The following is a 19,823-nucleotide window of genomic DNA, read 5'->3' as shown; positions in this document are numbered from 1 at the left end:
GAAGGCCCAATTACAGCAACATAACATGTTTTAAAACTTTCCCACCCTCCCTGCTCCGGCTGGCCCAAGCGCTCCTCCTCCTCCTCTTGTAATGGGCATGAAACCAAACGTACCCTCAATCAGAGGACAAAATTAATCTGATGATGATTCTTCTGATGCTCTCTTTGACACTAAAGCCAACAATACTTTTTTTTATGACAATGATAAGCCCCTAACACACACTCATATTTATGAAAACAGATGATCCACTCATTCTCCTTCGTGACGAAGGATTTCTGATTTACTGGCTTTGCAATCTCGAGTCTCTGAGGCAGATGATCTTTTTGCCTTTCCTGTGTTAGGAAATGTTTATGCTCAAGGGCAGCTAATATTGCAATATGAAGGCATTGAGTTTTCTTACGTGCAAGAGATGAAAATGGCTGTAACTGTGTACAGCCCTCATCCACCTTTTACTGAAGAACTTCTAAATGCTATGGCATCTTCTACTGGAAATTTTATTCCTATGATTGGCTAATTTTGATAAAAGCTCTTCTTAAACCACAAAAATATCTTCATTGGATAATGTGGTTTCAGGATATGACCCGAGATCATGGCAATTCTAATGCTCAAGCTGGGACTCCTCAAAACCAAATTACTTTAAAAATGTTAACCAGTGTGGGGCAATTTGACTTGGTGAAAGCTCAGATACAATGTCCTCTTTTGTTGCATGAGCAATTGAAAGAAGTTGCCCTTGAAGCTTGGGATCGAATTACTCCTCAAGGGGAACCTAACAGTAACTACACAAAGATACGACAAGGGCCTAATGAAGCCTATGCTGATTTTTTAACTAGACTGGGTGTTGCTATCTCCCATAATGTTGTTGGAGAAGAGACAAGAGTGCAATTAGAAAAACTGCTTGCCTATGAGAATATGAATCAGGAGTGTCAAAGAGCCATTGCTCCAATTCGTGAGATCTGGAATGTTAATGATTATTTGAAGGATTGTCACAACTTAGGATCAGAAACTCAGACAATTCAAATATTAGCTGAAGCAATGGCTGCTGCCTTTAAAAAGGGTGAAGAAGGATGTTTTGTTTGTGGAGATAGGAGCCATTTAAAAAACGATTGCCCTAAAAAACACACAGAAAAAAAAATAAAACTACTAAAAAACCTCCAGGAGTCTGCCCTCAGTGTCATAAAGGGGTACACTGGGCTAAAAAATATCGATCTAAGTGTGATGTTTAAGGCAACCCTATTTAAGGAAACTCAAAGATGGGGACTCCCCGCGTCCCAATCCACAAAAACCAGGGGCAAACTCCATCTTTCCCCTCAAACCTTCAACATCCAGCAATGCTGCCATCAATATACCAACCCCAAATGATTTTCTTCTTTTTCCTCAAGCAGTCCCTTCTAGAACACCTACCAGCCTTTATGGACCACTACCCCCACAAACCTTCGGCCTTATACTTGGCCAATCTAGAATGAATTCTAAAGAAATTACTATTCACCCTGAAATAATTGATTCAGATTATGAGAAAAAAATTCAACTTATGATGTCATCTCAGATACTATGGCAATTCAAAAAGGGGGACAAAATTGCTCAATTACTTCTTTTACACTTCTATTAACTCCTCTAATGGTATAGAGGACAGGTGGATTTGGCAATACAGATCAAAAGCAGTCCTTATGGAAAACGCTAGTATCTGAATATGCACGACCAAAAGTCAGTATCAAAATTAATGGCAAAAGATTTTCCGGTCTTCTTGACAGTGGATTAGATATTACCATTATTTTCAAATATTTATGGACCAAATCTTGGCCTATACAGAGAATTTCTTGCTAAACTGCAGGAATTTCTCAAACCAAAATATTAGAGATTTATCAAAATGTTCAAATATATCAATATGAGGGACCAGTAGGCCAGCCTGCAACATTACAACCTTATGTAATAGAAGCACCCCTTAATTTAATAGGAAGAGATTTACTTACACAATGGCAAAATCAAATATATATTCCACATTTTTCCTAGTGGCCACACTCATTTAACAAATACAATTATTAAAATAACTTGGAAAAATGACGAGCCTATTTAGACAGAGCAGCGGCCCCTTACAAAAGAGAAATTAGAGGCTGCTATGGTCATGGTGGATAGGTCTGACAGGATGTGATCCACTGGAGAAGGCAATGGCAAGTCACTTCAGTATTCTTGCCTTGAGAACCCCATGAAGAGTATGAAAAGGCAAAATGATCCACAGGTCATTAGGTGCCCAATATGCTACTGGAGATCAATGGAGAAATAACTCCAGAAAGAATGAAGGGATGGAGCCAAAGCAAAAACAATACCCAGTTGTGGATGTGACTAGTGATAGAAACAAGATCCGACGCTGTAAAGAGCAATATTGCATAGGAACCTGGAATGTCAGGTCCATGAATCAAGTCAAATTGGAAGTGGTCAAACAAGAGATGGCAAGGGTGAACGTCGACATTCTAGGAATCAGCGAACTAAAATGGACTGGAATGGGTGAATTTAACTCAGATGACCATTATATCTACTACTGCGGGCAGGAATCCCTCAGAAGAAATGGAGTAGCCATCATGGTCAACAAAAGAGTCTCAAATGCAGTACTTGGATGCAGTCTCAAAAATGACAGAATGATCTCTGTTTCCAAGGCAAACCATTCAATATCACAGTAATCCAAGTCTATGCCCCAACCAGTAATGCTGAAGAAGCTGAAGTTGAACGGTTCTATGAAGACCTACAGTACCTTTTAGAACTAACAACCAAAAAAGATGTCCTCTTCATTATAGGGGACTGGAATGCAAAAGTAGGAAGTCAAGAAACACCTGGAGTAACAGGCAAATTTGGCCTTGGAATGAGGAATGAAGCAGGGCAAAGATTAATAGAGTTTTGCTAAGAACATGCACTGGTCCTAGCAAACACCCTCTTCCAACAACACAAGAGAAGATTCTACACATGGACATCACCAGATGGTCAACACTGAAATCAGACTGATTATATTCTTTGCAGCCAAAGATGGACAAGCTCTATACAGTCAGCAAAAACAAGACCAGGAGCTGACTGTAGCTCAGATTATGAACTCCTTATTGCCAAATTCCGGCTTAAATTGAAGAAAGTAGGGAGAACCGCTAGACCATTCAGGTATGACCTAAATCAAATCCCTTATGATTATATAGTGGAAGTGAGAAATAGATTTAAGGGCCTAGATCTGATAGATAGAGTGCCTGATGAACTATGGAATGAGGTTCGTGACACTGTACAGGAGACAGGGATCAAGACCATCCCCATGGAAAAGAAATGCAAAAAACCAAAATGGCTGTCTGGGGAGGCCTTACAAATAGCTGTGAAAAGAAGGGAAGCAAAAAGCAAAGGAGAAAAGTAAAGATATAAGCATCTGAATGCAGAGTTCCAAAGAATAGCAAGAAGAGATAAGAAAGCCTTCTCCAGTGATCAATGCAAAGAAATAGAGGAAAACAACAGAATGGGAAGGACTAGAGATCTCTTCAAGAAAATTCGAGATACCAAGGGAACATTTCATGCAAAAATGGGCTCAACAAAGGACAGAAATGGTCTGGACCTAACAGAAGCAGAAGATATTAAGAAGAGATGGCAAGAATACACAGAAGAACTGTACAAAAAGGATGTTCACGACCCGGATATCACAATGGTGTGATCACTCATCTAGAGTCAGACATCCTGGAATGTGGGCCTTAGAAAGCATCACTACGAACAAAGCTAGTGGAGGTGATGGAATTCCAGTGGAGCTATTTCAAATCCTGAAAGATCATGCTGTCAAAGTGCTGCAGTCAATATGCCAGCAAATTTGGAAAACTCAGCAGTGGCCACAGGACTGGAAAAGGTCAGTTTTCATTCCAATCCCAAAGAAAGGCAATGCCGAAGGATGCTCAAACTACTGCACAATCGCACTCATCTCACACGCTAGTAAAGTAATGCTCAAAATTCTCCAGGTTAGGCTTCAACAATACTTGAACCATGAACTTCCTGATGTTCCAGCTGGTTTTCGAAAAGGCAGAGGAATCAGAGATCAAATTGCTAACATCCGCTGGATCCTGGAAAAAGCAAGGGAATTCCAGAAAAACATCTATTTCTGCTTTATTGACTTTGCCAAAGCCTTTGACTGTGTGGATCACAATAAACTGTGGAAAATGTCTTCAAGAGATGGGAATACCAGACCACCTGACCTGCCTCTGAAGAAATCTGGATGCAGGTCAGGAAGCAACAGTTAGAACTGGACATGGAACAAGACTGGTTCCAAATAGGAAAAGGAGTGCATCAGGGCTATATATTGTCACCCTACTTTTTTAACTTCTATGCAGAGTACATCATGGGAAATGCTGGACTGGAAGAAGCACAAGCTGGAATCAAGCTTGCTGGGAGAAATACCAAAAACCTCAGATATGCAGATGACACCACCCTTATGGCAGAAAGTGAAAAGGAACTAAAAAGCCTCTTGATGAAAGTGAAAGAGGAGAGTGAAAAAGTTGCCTTAAAGCTCAACATTCAGAAAATGAAGATCATGGCATCTGGTCCCATCACTTCATGGGAAATAGATGGGGAAACCGTGGAAACAGTGTCAGACTTTATTTTGGGGGGCTCCAAAATCAGTGTAGATGGTGACTGCAGCCATGAAATTAAAAGACGCTTACTCCTTGGAAGAAAAATTATGACCAACCTAGATAGCATATTCAAAAGCAGAGACATTACTTTGCTGACTAAGGTCCGTCTAGTCAAGACTATGGTTTTTTCCTGTGGTCATGTATGGATGTGACAGTTGGACTGTGAAGAAGACTGAGTGCCGAAGAATTGATGCTTTTGAACTGTGGTGTTGGAGAAGACTCTTGAGAGTCCCTTGGACTGCAAGGAGATCCAACCAGTCCATTCTGAAGGAGATTAGCCCCGGGAGGATTTCTTTGGAAGGAATGATGCTAAAGCTGAAAGTCCAGTACTTGGGCCACCTCATGCGCAGAGTTGACTCATTGGAAAAGAGTCTGATGCTGGGAGGGATTGGGGGGTAGGAGAAGAAGGGGACGACAGAGGATGAGATGGCTGGATGGCATCAATGACTTGTTGGACGTGAGTTTGAGTGAACTCTGGGAGTTTGTGATGGACAGGGAGGCCTGGCGTGCTGCAGTTCATGGGGTCGCAAAGAGTCAGACACAACTGAGCGACTGAACTGACCTGATTCCCGTCCATTTTAGTTCGCTGATTCCTAGAATGTCAATGTTCACTCTTGCCATCTCTTGTTGACCACTTTCAATTTGCCTTGATTCATGGACCTGACATTCCAGGTTCCTATGCAATATTGCTCTTTACAGCATCGGACCTTGCTTCTTTCACCATTCACATCCACAGCTGGGTATTGTTTTTGATTTGGCTCCATCCCTTCATTCTTTCTGAAGTTATTTCTCCACTGATCTCCAGTAGCATATTGGGCACCTACTGACCTGGGGAGTTCCTCTTTCAGTATTCTATCATTTTGCCTTTTCATACTGTTCATGGGGTTCTGAAGGCAAGAATACTGAAGTGGTTTGCCATTCCCTTCTCCAGACTGCCCTAAGAAGGCTAATAAAAAACTTCGAAGAATCTGCCCTCGCTGTCATAGAGGAATGCATTGGGCCAAAGACTGTAAATCTAAGTTTGATATTGAAGGAAAACGTATTCCGGGAAACTCCAAACAGGGGACCCTCCCCCCCAGGTCCCCTACAACAAAAACCAGGGGCAACATCTATCTTTTTCCTCAAACCCTCAATATCTGGCAGTGTTGCCATCGATATATTAGCCCTAAGTGATTTTTCCCTTTACGGTCAAGCAGTCCCTTCTAGAGTACCTACCGGAATTTTTGGACCCCTGCCTCCACAAACCTTTGGTCTTTTACTTGGCCAATCTAGTTTGACTTCTAAAGGAATTACTGTTCACCCTGGAGTAATTGACTCAGATTCTAAAGGAGAGATTCAAATTATGATGTTATCTCAGATTCTATGGCAATTCAAAAAAGGGGACAAAATTGCTCAATTACTTCTTTTGCCTTACATTTCTATTAACTCCTCTAATAATGTATGGACAAGCAGATTCGGCAGATCAAAAACAATCCTCATGGACATCATTGGTATCTCATTATGCCCGGCCACATATAAATATCAAAATTAATGGTACAAGATTTTTTGGTCTCCTCGACACTGGATCTGATATTACTATTATTTCCAGACACTAATGGCCCCAAACCTGGCTTATACAAAAAATCTCTTGCCAAACTGCAGGAATTTCTCAAACCAAAGTACTAGAAATTTATCAAAATATTCAAATCTATCCATATGAAGGACCAAAAGGCCAGCCTGCAACATTAAGACCTTATGTGATAGATGCACCCCTTTATCTAATAGGAAGGGACTTACTTATGCAATGGCAGACTCAGATATACATTCCACAGTTTTCCTAGGGGCCACTGCTCATTTAACAAACAAAGCAATGATTAAAATAACTTGGAAGAATGACGAGCCTATTTGCACAGAACAATGGCCCCTTATGAAAGAAAAATTACAGGCTACTAAAGAACTGATAGACACACAATTAGAATTAAAACATACTGAGTAATCTTACTCTCCTTGGAACTCTCCTATTTTTGTTATAAAAAAAAGAAATCTAACAAATGACATCTCTTAAGAGACCTTAGAAAAGTTAATGCATCTATGAAACCCATGGGTGCATTACAACCAAGGATCTCATCCCCTACTACTATTCCTCAAAATTAGCACATTATTATTACTGATTTACAAGACTGATTTTTAAACATACCTTTACACCCTTTAGACCGAGATGCTCTTTCTCTCTCCCTTTTCCTAATCACATCGGGCCTCATAAAAGGTTTCAATAGACTGTGTTACCTCAACATATACTTAACAGTCCTACTATTTGTCAAAATTTTGTGGCCAAGGCTTTACATCCAATGTGAACAGCAATTCCCTCATACATATATCATTAACTATATACTGTAACTACAAAAAGGAGAAGTGATATTTTTGACACTGAGTGGCCATGGTATTCTTTAGATTCCAGAAAAAACTGATTCAAATAAAATCTTTTTTTTGAAATTGCCAAACTGGTTCTTCTTATATGTGCAGTTAGGAAAATGTTAACTTGTTAAAATACTTTTTTGGAGCTCCAATTCTGCCTGGGAAACAAAAACAGGCCTAAGAAAAAACCTAAAGTTAACTCTTATCATGTCCCTGGGATACACATTTGGTAGAACTAACGAAAAAGAAAGGAAAAAATATATATTTATATATATATATATCAAAAAGATATTTCAAATGTCAAGTGGAAAACTTATCTGTCTGTCTATGTAAAATTATCTATGTCTCAATATATGTCTTTGTTTTTGGATAATATGAAATTAATGAGCTCTATTTAAATTCAAGTTTATGTGAACTAAAGAATATTCAATATCAAATATAATATTTAAATATAAATATAATTTATAAATAATTGTTTGCTAATCTAATTAAGACATGTCTTAAATCATCATTATATAATACTTTTATTGTGCCTAGATTTAAGGTAAACTGCTTGTCAAGAAAAAAGTAATTCATATATATATATATATATATATGAGATGAAAACTTTTAGATAAACTGTAATAAAAATAATTATATTTTCAAAATGTCTCCCCAAAATAATGTCTTAGGATTGGGTTAACTTAAATTCATAAAATTGTACTAAATGAAATAATGAAAGTTTATTAAGTAGCTAGGTCATTTCCAATAAAGTAAGATTTTTAAACATTAATTACTGAACACTAACTTCCTCTTAGAAAAAGTTTTCTTACAGAAAAACTAAAGAGATTTTAGACTATTAATAAATATATATATTTATATAAAAATAAATATATATTATAATATATAACAAATATATTCACCAATCTATAAAATGCTAATATACAAGACACTTCATAGTTGCTAAAGAAAAGTAAGATGTATGCTGTTAATAAAAAGATAGAAGAAATGGCACATAAAATGATGAATACAAACATATAAAAAAGGTTTCTGACAAATGAAAGAGAATTTTATGGCAAATGGATGGAACTCATTACTCTGAACTTTCTTCCTCTTCCTTCTTACATGTCTCAATCAATACAAATTCTTTTATATGGGCCACAGCTCTCCGAGAAGAAACTACACGACATATTATAACCCACGTGTTAGCTTACTTTGCAATAATGAGAACACCTAATTCTATAAAAACAGACAATGGCCTTGCCTGTGTTTCTAAGCAGTTCAAACAATTTTTACATTCATTCTCTATTAAACAGATTACAGACATTTCTTATAATCCACAAACACAAGACACAGTTAAACAAACACATTACACACTGAAACTACAAATAAAAAATTAACAAAGGGGGAATACACAGGAATACTTTTATCTTCCTTATCCAGAGCAGACTCTACTAGATTCGAACGAAATATATTCTTTAAGCGTATAACTATTGTTAATATAGCTTTATTTGTTTTAAATTTTTTTAACTTACCGCAAGGAGATATCTTGACACGAGCAGAAAAACATTTCGAGGAATTGAAGGACTCTTCTCTTCCTCTGCCCATTTGGTACTAAGACAAGGTGAATAAACAATGGAAATCTGGGAAATTAATCTTATAGGCAAAGGGGTGTGCTTGTATTTTCCCAGATGGATCCAACAAACTCACATGGCTTCCTTTTTGGAAGAGCCAACCCAAGGGGCCCCCGGCCTTCAACATAGAGGCGAGACAACAAAAACCCCAGGAGGAAGTAATTCCAATATAGGCCATGGTGGCTCCAAAGATCTCCAGAAAGCACTGCCCTCGGCAGCATCAACCTTATGATCTCCCTTCTTGGGGACAAATAAAACCCCTTAATCAAGCTGAAAATCCGGTTTCTCAATAGAGAATGCCTCGGAGTCCTGAAAATATTTTTGTTGCCCTGCTTGCTTTGCTTGCTTGCGCCTACCCCCCAATCAGGCTGAGCTACAATCACACTTATTGGCCTTACATACCCAACGCCCCTTTACTTCAGGATGTAGAATGGACGGAGAAAGGATCAATCATATTACCAAGGACTCCATACATATGTCTTCTCCCTGGAGCCCCCTCACACCCTGAAGAAGAAAGGAAACTAATATCTCTCTAGGTTATGAAGTCCTTCCTTTGTGTATGGGCCCAGCAAAATTATCCGTAAACGTTAGCCGACAAACTTGGGCTTTTGCCCTGCCTGCAAGAGGACTTTCATATGCTGCTTAGATTATTTACTGCCCTTTCTTTGTCCGTGAACCAGGTTTACACTACTGAAACTTTAGGGAAAGAGTTAGGGAAACAACACTATGCAAAGGGTTTACTAATAAGAGCTTTAAATATACTCTGGTTTGTTGGGACAAATGTCAGCCCAAATCAGGAAAATTAATGTTTGTGGATGTATGCAGGTCAGGAAGCAACAGTTAGAGCTGGACATGGAACAACAGACTGGTTCCAAATAGGAAAAGGAGTATGTCAAGGCTGTATATTGTCACCCTGCTCATTTAACTTCTATGCAGAGTGCATTATGAGAAACGTTGGACTGGAAGAAACACAAGCTGGAATCAAGATTGCCGGGAGAAATATCAATAACCTCAGATAGGCAGATGACACCACCCTTATGGCAGAAAGTGAAGAGGAACTAAAAAGCCTCTTGATGAAAGTGAAAGAGGAGAGTGAAAGGTTGGCTTAAATCTCAACATTCAGAAAATGAAGATCATGGCATCTGGTCCCATCACTTCATGGGAAATAGATGGGGAAACTGTGGAAACAGTGTCAGACTATTTTTGGCAGCTCCAAAATCACTGCAGATGGTGACTGCAGCCATGAAATTAAAAGACGCTTACTCCTTGGAAGAAAAGTTATGACCAACCTAGATAGCATATTCAGAAGCAGAGACATTACTTTGCCGACTAAGGTCCATCTAGTCAAGGCTATGGTTTTCCCACTAGTCATGTATGGATGTGACAGTTGGACTGTGAAGAAGGCTGAACCCCGAAGAATTGATGCTTTTGAACTGTGGTGTTGGAGAAGACTCTTGAGAGTCCCTTGGACTGCAAGGAGATCCAACCAGTCCATTCTGAAGGAGATCAGCCCTGGGATTTCTTTGGAAGGAATGATGCTAAAGCTGAAAGTCCTGTACCTGGGCCACCTCATGTGCAGAGTTGACTCATTGGAAAAGACTTTGATGCTGGGAGGGATTGGGGGCAGGAGGAGAAGGGGACGACAGAGGATGAGATGGCTAGATGGCATCACTGACTCGATGGACGTGAGTCTGAGTGAACTCCAGGAGTTGGTGATGGACAGGGAGGCCAGGCGTGCTGCGATTTATGGGGTCGCAAAGAGTCAGACACGACTGAGCGACTGAACTGAACTGAACTGAATCATACAATTGTTGATTGGGGACCCCATGGTATGTGGTTATCTAACTGCTCAGATGATATTAACAGCACTGTGTGTGATTATGCTACTCAAGTAGCATAGAAGGGTAGTAACACTATAATGGAATATTACCATAACAAAGGACTTCTTGGGTGGCTTGACGGTGGAATGGCACCCACTTCGTCCTCGATAAACAGATTGGGCTTGAACATTGGGACACCTGGAAACTTGCTGCAAGCACCAAAGAACTTGGGACTAGGACTGGACATTTCACAGGGACCAATCATAGTCATAGAAACTATTTCTTTCGTTATAATCAATCACATTTCATACAACCCTGTGTTCCCCTTCCTTTTGTTCTAGCTATAGTAAGTTTCAATTCAATAAGACTTTACGTTCTGTAACTTGTATAAATTGCAAATTACATACTTAACACCTCTGTTTCCCTAAGAAATGAATCCCTTTTGATTCTTCGATTTCGACGTAGTCTGTGGTTACCAATAAACCTCGAGCAGCCCTGGGATGAAGGCCCCATGGCTGGACTTGGTTCCCAGTTACTTACTAAACTGCTCCAGTGAACTAAACGATTCATTGGATGGCTGATACTTGGCATTTTGGGATTAATAGCTATTTGCACCACTGCTGCCGTACTGGCATTGCTTTACAAACCTCAATTCAAACACATAATTTTATCCCAAAGTGCACTAAAGATGCTCATACTATGTAGGCAACTCAGGCTCAGGTAGATGAGTATATTCATGACGAAATACAGGAACTAAACACAGTCATCAAATGGGTTGGAGATCAATGAATAGATGTACAAAACCAGGTGATGCCAAAATGTGATTGGAATTCTACTCAATTTTGTGTTCAGTTCAGTTCAGTCACTCAGTCATGTGCTACTCTTTGTGACCCCATGAATCGCAGCACGACAGACCTTCCCCCCCACCTCCGCCATCAATCACCAATGCCCAGAGTTCACTCAGACTCACGTTCATCGAGTCAGTGATGCCATCCCGCCATCTCATCCTAGGTCGTCCCCTTTTCCTCCTGCCCCTAATCCCTCTCAGCATCAGTCTTTTCCAGTGAGTCAACTCTTTGCATGAGGTGGCCAAAGTACTGGGGTTTCAGCTTCAGCATCATTCCCTCCAAAGAAATCCCAGGGCTGATCTCCTTCAGAATGGACTGGTTGGATCTCCTTGCAGTCCAAGGGACTCTCAAAAGTCTTCTCCAACACCAAGGTTCAAAAGCATCAATTCTTTGGCGCTCAGCTTTCTTCACAGTCCAACTCTCACATCCATACATGACCACAGGAAAAACCATAGCCTTGACTAGATGGACCTTAGTCGGCAAAGTAATGTCTCTGCTTTTTAATATGCTATCTAGGTTGGTCATAACTTTTCTTCCAAAGAGTAAGTGTCTTCTAATTTCATGGCTGCAGTCACCATCTGCAGTGATTTTGGAGCCCCCCAAAAATGAAGTCTGACACTGTTTCCACGGTTTCCCATCTATTTCCCATGAAGTGATGGGACCAGATGCCATGAGCTTCGTTTTCTGAATGTTGAGCTTTAAGCCAACTGTTTCACCCCCTTCTTTCACTTTCATCAAGAGGCTTTTAGTTCCTCTTCACTTTCTGCCATAAGGGTGGTGTCATCTGCATATCTGAGGTTATTGATATTTCTCCCGACAATCTTGATTCCAGCTTGTGTTTCTTCCAGTCCAGCGTTTCTCACGATGTACTCTGCATATAAGTTAAATGAGCAGGGTGACAATATACAGCCTTGACATACTCCTTTTCCTATTTGGAACCAGTCTGTTGTTCCATGTCCAGTTCTAACTGTTGCTTCCTGACCTGCATACAGGTTTCTCAAGAGGCAGGTCAGGTGGTCTGGTATTCCCATCTCTTTCAGAATCTTCCACTGTTTATTGTGATCCGCACAGTCAAAGGCTTTGGCATAGTCAATAAAGCAGAAATAGATGTTTTCTGGAACTCTCTTGCTTTTTCCATGATGCAGAGGATGTTGGTAATTTGATCTCTGGTTCCTCTGTCTTTTCTAAAACCAGCTTGAATACCTGGGAGTTCACGGTTCACTCATTGTTGAAGCCCGGCTTGGAGAATTTTGAGCATTACTTTACTAGCGTGTGAAATGAGTACAATTGTGTGGTAGTTTGAGCATTCTTTGGCATTGCCTTTCTTTGGGATTGGAATGAAAACTGACCTTTTCTAGTCCTGTGGCCACTGCTGAGTTTTTCAAATTTGCTGGTATATTGAGTGCACTGCTTTCACAGCATCATCTTTCAGGATTTGAGACAGCTCAACTGGAATTCCATTACCTCCACTAGCTTTGTTCGTAGTGATGCTTTCTAAAAAAGTGAAGTCGCTCAGTCGTGTCCAACTCTTTGTGAGCCCACGGACAGCAGGCTCCTCCGTTCATGGGATTTTCTAGGCAAGAGTACTGGAGTGGGTTGCCATTTCCTTCTCCAGAAAACGACCCAGGGATCGAATTGAGGTCTCCCACATTGTAGACAGACGCTTTCCGTCTGAACCACCACTTGATCTTAGCCAGAAGGCCAAGAAGCGATTGATGCTTTCTAAGGCCCACTTAACTTCACAATCCAGGATGTCTGGCACTAGGTGAGTGATCACACCATCGTGATTATCTGGGTCGTGAAGATCTTTTTTGTGTAGTTCTCCTGTGTATTCTTGCCACCTCTTCTTAATATCTTCTGCTTCTGTTAGGTCCATACCATTTCTGTCTTTTATTGAGCCCATCTTTGCATGAAATGTTCCCTTGGTGCCTCTGATTTTCTTGAAGAGATCTCTAGTTTTTCCCATTTTGTTCTTTTCCTCTATTTCTTTGAATTGATCCTGTTCAACTCAATAATAGCACCTACAACTGGGAATAAATCAAATTTCATTTACAACACATACATGATAATGCCTCTCTGGATGTACAATTATTATAAAAAGAAATCTTTGAAACCTTTTCTACAAATCTCCCCTCTTCCACTAATTTGGAAACTTTAGCTGAATAGCTGATTAATTATATGGGTTAGACCCATGTGGACGGTTTCAAAGCATTACTCACAGCACTTGGTCTGGAACTGTAATTTTTGGTGATTGTCTTGACAATTATATTTGTCGTTCACCATTGCCTGCATGCAAAAATTGTTAAAATTAGACAAACTCAAATGGTGAGAACCCTTTCTACAAATATTTAAATAAGTGGGAATTGTCAGGGAATGTTTAACAGGAGGATTCCAACGTGCTGTTCCTCATAAATCCTCTGTTCCTTACCTGTTTCTGTTGTCAGAAACCACTGGAATGGCACGCCGCTCCCAGGACTGAGGTCACAGAGTAAGACAGGCTTGAAACGCCTTCAGTAAACATTCTCCTTAGGACAAAACTGCTTAGTCTTGATCCTCTTTCTTGAGATATGGATTTTCTCCTGACCTTGTGACAATTACTAATCCCTTGTTCCCTTGGTAATGGTTGCTGTATGTTTGGTTTTCTGATCTTTATCGACAGAAATTTCTTGTACAACAGCCTATATATATTCACAGAAAGGTCATTAAAGCACCTTTGCTCCATCAGAGCTTGGGTGCCAGTGTCTTTCTTTCTCTTTCACTTTCTTATCGTTGACTCCAGTCCACCAGGTTCCAGTCCATTAAAGGATCCCAACAGATTCCAATGCAATATACTCTTTAATTCTATAAATATTGTTAATACAGCTTTTCTTGTTTAAAATTTTTAAACTTGACACAAGGGGATATTTTGACAAAGCACAAAAACATTTTGAGGCATTGAAAGATACCTCCCTTTCTCTGCCCATTTGGTATCAAGACAGGTTGACTAAATGGAAATCTGGAAAATTAATATTACAGGGAAAGGGGTATGCTTGGATTTCTCCAGATGGACCCAACAAAATCAGTTGGCTCCCTCTTCAGAAGATCCATCCCAAGGGAGAGCCACCAGCATTCAAGATAGAGAAGAAACGGCGAAATCCCCAAGAGGAGGAGTTTCCAGTACAAGCCATGGCGGCTTGAAAAATTTCCAAGAAACGCCGCACTCAAGGTCATCGACCTTATGATCTCCCCATCTGGGGACAGATAAAAACCCTTACTAATCAAACTGAGAATCTGGTTTCACAACAAGGAATGCCTCAGAATCCTGAAAATATTTTTGTCACTGTGCTTGCTTTAGCTTCCCCCGCTCAGGCTGACTTGATTGATCACAATTACTTGGCTTATATACCTAACCCCCCTTTATTGCAGGTCGTAGAATGGACAGATATAGGACCGGCTGTATCCACTAATGACTCAATACATATGCCTCCTCCTTGGAGCTTAGAGGGGCCCTCTCATCCTAAGGATGAAGGAAGATTAATTAACATTTCTCTAGGCTATGAAACCCTTCCTTTATGTAAGGGCTCAGCAGAATTATGTATTAATGTTAGTCGACAGACGTAGGCTTTCATCCTGCCTCCAAAAAAGAACTTCCACACATTGTTTAGACTGTTTACTGCCCTGTCTTTTTATGAGAACCACGTCAATGCTACCAACACTCTAGGAAAAGGACAAAAGGTGGAATATAAGGGGTTTACTTTTAAGGATTTTAAATATATTTCTGTTTATTGAGATAGATGTCAAGCTAAATCATGGAAATTCATGTGTGTGGCTAATTACACCATTGTTGATTGGGGACCCTATGGTATGTGGTTATAACTGCTCAGATGATATTAACAGTACTATGTGTGATTATGTTGCTGAAGTAACATGGAAGATTACCAACAGTTCAATGGAACACTTCCAAGACAAAGGACTCCTTGGCTGGCTTCCTGGTGGAATGGCACCTTCTCCCCCTCAAATTGTCCTCAATAAACAAATTGGGCCTGAGCTATGACACATCTGGAAACTTGCTAGAAATACTGAAAAACTTGGAACTTGGATTAGATATTTCACAGGGACCATAGTCATAGTAACTATTCCTTCTATTATAATCATTCATATTTTATACTAGCTTGCATTGCCCTTCCTTTTGTTATCGCCATAGGAAACTTACAATTTAATAAGACTTTATGTTGTGTGACTTTATAGATTGCAAATTGTATACTTAATTCCTCTATTTCTCTAAAAAAACGAATCACTTTTGATTCTTTGATCTCAACGTAGTCTGTGGTTGCCAGTAATCTCCAACGACCCTGGAAAGAGGGTCCCATGGCAAGACTTACCTCCCAGTTACTCACTAAATTAGTCTGATGATCTAAGCGATTAATTAGATGCTTCATTCTTGGCATTTTGGGGTCAACAGCCATTTGCACCACTGCTGATGTCACAGACACTGCTTTACTAACTTCAGTTCAAACACAAATCTTTATTCAAAATTGGACTAAAGATGCTCATACTACATGGGTCACTCAGGTTCAGAAAGATGAAAAGTTCAAGATAAAATTCAGGAATTAAAAACAGCCATCCAATGGGTTGGAGATCAATTAATAGATTTATAAAAACAAGTATTATTAAATTGTGATTGGAATTCTACTTAATTTTGTATCACTTCTCTTCGGTTCAACCATAGTGCTTACAATTGGGGAAAAAAATCAAATTTCATTTGCAAGATATGCATAATACTGCTTCCATAAATGTACAATTATTGCAAAAGGAAACCCTTTAAACCTTCTATAAGAGTCTACCCTCTTCCAACAATTTGGAAACCTTAGCTGAACAGCTAGCTGATCACTTATCTGGGCTAGACCCTCAAAGATGGTTTCAAGGCATTACACATAGTATTTGATCTGGAACTATAATGCTGATAATTATCCTGGTGATTATAATTGTAACATACCGATGCCTTTCAACTAAAATTGTTCAAACTAAACAAACTCACTTGCTCAGGGCCTTTTTCACACAAGTATCTACAGTCATCACCAATTATGACAAAGGAAAAAAGGGGGAACTGTCAGGGGACATTCAACTTTAAAGGACTCAACATGATATTTTCTTCTTTTGTGTGCCGATTCTCAAGGACTCTATTCTTTATCAGTTCCTGGAAAACAGGAATGAGCAGAGCTGCATGAAGTTCTCAGGACTGAGGTCATGAGAAAGAGCATCTGCTGGGATTCCCTTCAGTGACCTTTCACTTAAAGGTAATCTATTGAGTTATGTCCCTCTACCTCAGGATAGGGAATGCTTTCTGGCCCTTTCAAGATTGCTAGTTGCTTTGCTTTGTTTTTGTTCAATGTTTTTACTGCCTAAAGTTGCCTTGTGTAAAGATATATAAACATGCGTTTTTGCAAATAAAGCACCCTTGTTTCACTCGAGACTTGGGTCCCCTGCTTCCTTCTTATTGTCGAATCCATTCCTCAGGTCTAGGTCTACAAAGACAGTGACAGCTCTCTCTTCAATTTCCACAAGTAAGAGTAACTCTTCTTTAATCATGGATACAACAGTTATTTCTATCCAATGGAGAACATGACCCTATTTCTATGCATTGTTCCTAGCACACCATCAGTCCCACGCAACTGTCCCTCTCCTCCTATGCAAAGCTCAGGACTTTTAACATCTTGCCTACTCTGTTCAAGGTCAGTTGGTAGAACATTATGTTTTACAACAGGCTGGACTATGTACGGAAGGGCTTCCTGATCCTACTGACCGTGATGAGTCATGTCCTAGTTTTACATTATTTTCTCCCCTCCCTGTTGCTAATTCACACACACTATTGCATTTTGTAATTCAGACTGTGTGTTTTTCCAGGGAACATGGATGTGAAGGAGTTGTATCTAATAAAGTCGGTCCCTTCATCTCACTGATTCCTTCCCAGAGACCATCGTGAAACACATGTAGCAAATGCATTTGATCAATGTATTACCAAAGCCAAGCTCTTAGAGCTCACCACACAACAGGCCAATAAACTGAGAGACTACTTGTTGGGCAAGGAATAGTGACTTTATTCAGTAAGCCAGGAGACCAAAATGATGGCGGACTACTGTCCCAAAGAATCATATTTGCTGAGGCAGAATTCGGGTTTCTTTTACACGAAAAGATCTCTATAGCTTCTCTTCAAATATGGACTTATTGCAGTTGCTGAGTACCTGAACTAAAGTCATCAGAGAATGCATAGAGTGAAAAAGGTAAAGGATTTGCCACAACCACTGAGTCTGGGAAGTATGGCCCTACTATGTTCCTATCTTGTGACTTTTGGGTAAGATCCTTGCCACACACATTACATTGCTGTGTGTTTTCTCCAGGATAAATACTCTGATACTACTGGTGAGATGTGAGGATAGGGGTTTTTGTTTGTTTTTTTTTTTAACTTTTGTGAAATTGGTGAGCAATCTTTCTAGAATGAATTCATGTTCTAAAGACCTGACTAATCAATACATATATATCTGGCTTCTATCCAGTATGAATTTTCTCATGAAGCCTAAGATGTTGCCACACTCATGATATTTGTATGGTTTCTCAGTAGGATGAATTCTCTGAGCAACAGTAGGGTGTGAATTTTGAACTTTGAATTTTGAAGACTTCTACCATATACCACATTCACATGAGTTTCCCTCATGTATGGATTTTCTGATGTTTAGTGAGTGCTGAGACCTGAGTAAAGGATTTTCCACACTTGAAACATTTGAAAGGTTTCTCTATATGTATTCTCCGATGTCTTTTAAGGTGTGAATTTCGACTGAAGAACTTGCCACACTCATTACATCTGAAAGGTCTCTCTCCAGCATGAATTCTCCAGTGATGTTGAAGATGTGGTTTTTGACCAAAGACTTTTCCACACTCATCACATTTGAAAGGTTTCTCTATATGTATTCTCTGATGTTTTTGAAGGTGTGAATTTCGACTGAAGAACTTGCCACACTTATTACATCTGAAAGGACTCTCTCCAGTATGAATTCTCCTGTGACGTTGAAGATGAGGTTTTCGACCAAAGACTTTTCCACACTCATCACATTTGTAAGGTTTCTCACCAGTATGGACTTTCTGATGCATTAAAAGGGTTGACTTTACAGGAAAGGCCTTGCCACACTCATCACACTTGTAAGGCTTCTCTCCAGTATGAATTGTCTGATGCTTTAAAAGGATTGACTTTAGACGAAAGGCACTGCCACACTCATCACATTTGTAAGGTTTCTCACCAGTATGAATTGTCTGATGCTTTATAAGGGTTGACTTTACAGGAAAAGCCTTACCACACTCATCACATTTGTAAGGTTTCTCACCAGTATGAACTGTTGTCTGATGCCTTAAAAGGGTTGGCTTTAGAGGAAAGGCCTTGCCACACTGATCACATTTGTAAGGTTTCTCACCAGTATGAACTGTCTGATGATTTAAAAGGTTTGACTTTAGACGAAAGGCCTTGCCACACTCGTCACATTTGTAAGGTTTCTCACCAGTATGAACTGTCTGATGACTTACAAGACTTGACTTTAGACGAAAGGCCTTGCCACACTCATCACATTTGTAAGGTTTCTCTCCAGTATGAACTGTCTGATGACTTAAAAGAGTTGACTTTACACAAAAGGCCTTACCACACTCATCACATTTGTAAGGTTTCTCTCCAGTATGAACTGTCTGATGATTTAAAAGGGTTGACTTTAGGCGAAAGGCCTCGCCACACTCATCACATTTGTAAGGTTTCTCACCAGTATGAACTGTCTGATGACTTAAAAGGGTTGACTTTACATGAAAGGCCTTGCCACACTCATCACATTTGTAAGGTTTTTCCCTCTGGGCTTTGAGTTCTTGTGTTATTCCTGAAGGATTCATAAAATCATTCCCATATATATTAGAAACACTGGTTTGGACACTAGGAGGAATTCTTCGAAGTGGTAAAAATGAGAAACTATTGTTGACAGAACTCTTAACTTGATTATATTCAGAAATTATTCTGCCAGTTTGAACTATCTGCAGTTTATCCTGAAAGTTAAATCGCAACCTCTTTCCAAAGGGGTTGATGTCTGCATCCTTTCTATCATGCGAATCTCTTCCATCAGGCACATTTCCATTAAGGCTTATAGGTGTCCCTTTGTAATTTCTTTTGTCATCTCTCCCTTGATACTCAAAGTCACACATATTTTCCTGACTTTCCCAAAGATGAAAATGTTTGATTTCACAGCTTTCAGGGCTTCCCAGCATCAATGTTTGGATTGTTTCTTGTTTACCACTGTTCACTTTGGGTTGTAAATGCTTGATCACATGTGTAGGAGAGATATCTACAAGATAAAAAGAATCATAGGTATCCTGCTCACAATAATTCAAAAATAAATGTTTCATGTTGAATATATATTACACCAAAAGTAATACTTACATCAAGTTATGGAACACCACAATGATGACCTTAAGCATTTAGAAACACTAAAGGAATAGAATTCTTAAGAA

At 39.6% G+C, this 19,823-nt stretch overlaps 1 protein-coding gene across 5 annotated transcripts in view; it reads right to left on the bottom strand.

The window, feature by feature from the left end:
* Positions 1-13,292: 13,292 nt before the first annotated feature.
* Positions 13,293-19,823, bottom strand: part of LOC114118023 (zinc finger protein 347-like) — a 107,859-nt gene continuing 101,328 nt past the window's right edge. For 4 of the 5 annotated variants that reach the window (XM_060398960.1, XM_042231129.2, XM_042231130.2 and 1 more), the window contains one exon: positions 17,363-19,657. In XM_060398960.1, coding sequence (XP_060254943.1) covers positions 17,997-19,657 — 1,661 coding nt within the window. In that variant the 3' untranslated portion in view covers positions 17,363-17,996. Of the gene's footprint in view, positions 19,658-19,823 lie in introns of all 5 variants that reach the window. The other variant, XM_060398961.1, reaches the window with a different exon arrangement.

This window comes from Ovis aries, chromosome 14, assembly GCF_016772045.2.
Source record: "Ovis aries strain OAR_USU_Benz2616 breed Rambouillet chromosome 14, ARS-UI_Ramb_v3.0, whole genome shotgun sequence".
In the NCBI taxonomy this organism is placed as follows: Eukaryota; Metazoa; Chordata; class Mammalia; order Artiodactyla; family Bovidae; genus Ovis; species Ovis aries.
This window is presented reverse-complemented; position numbering and strand designations above follow the sequence as displayed.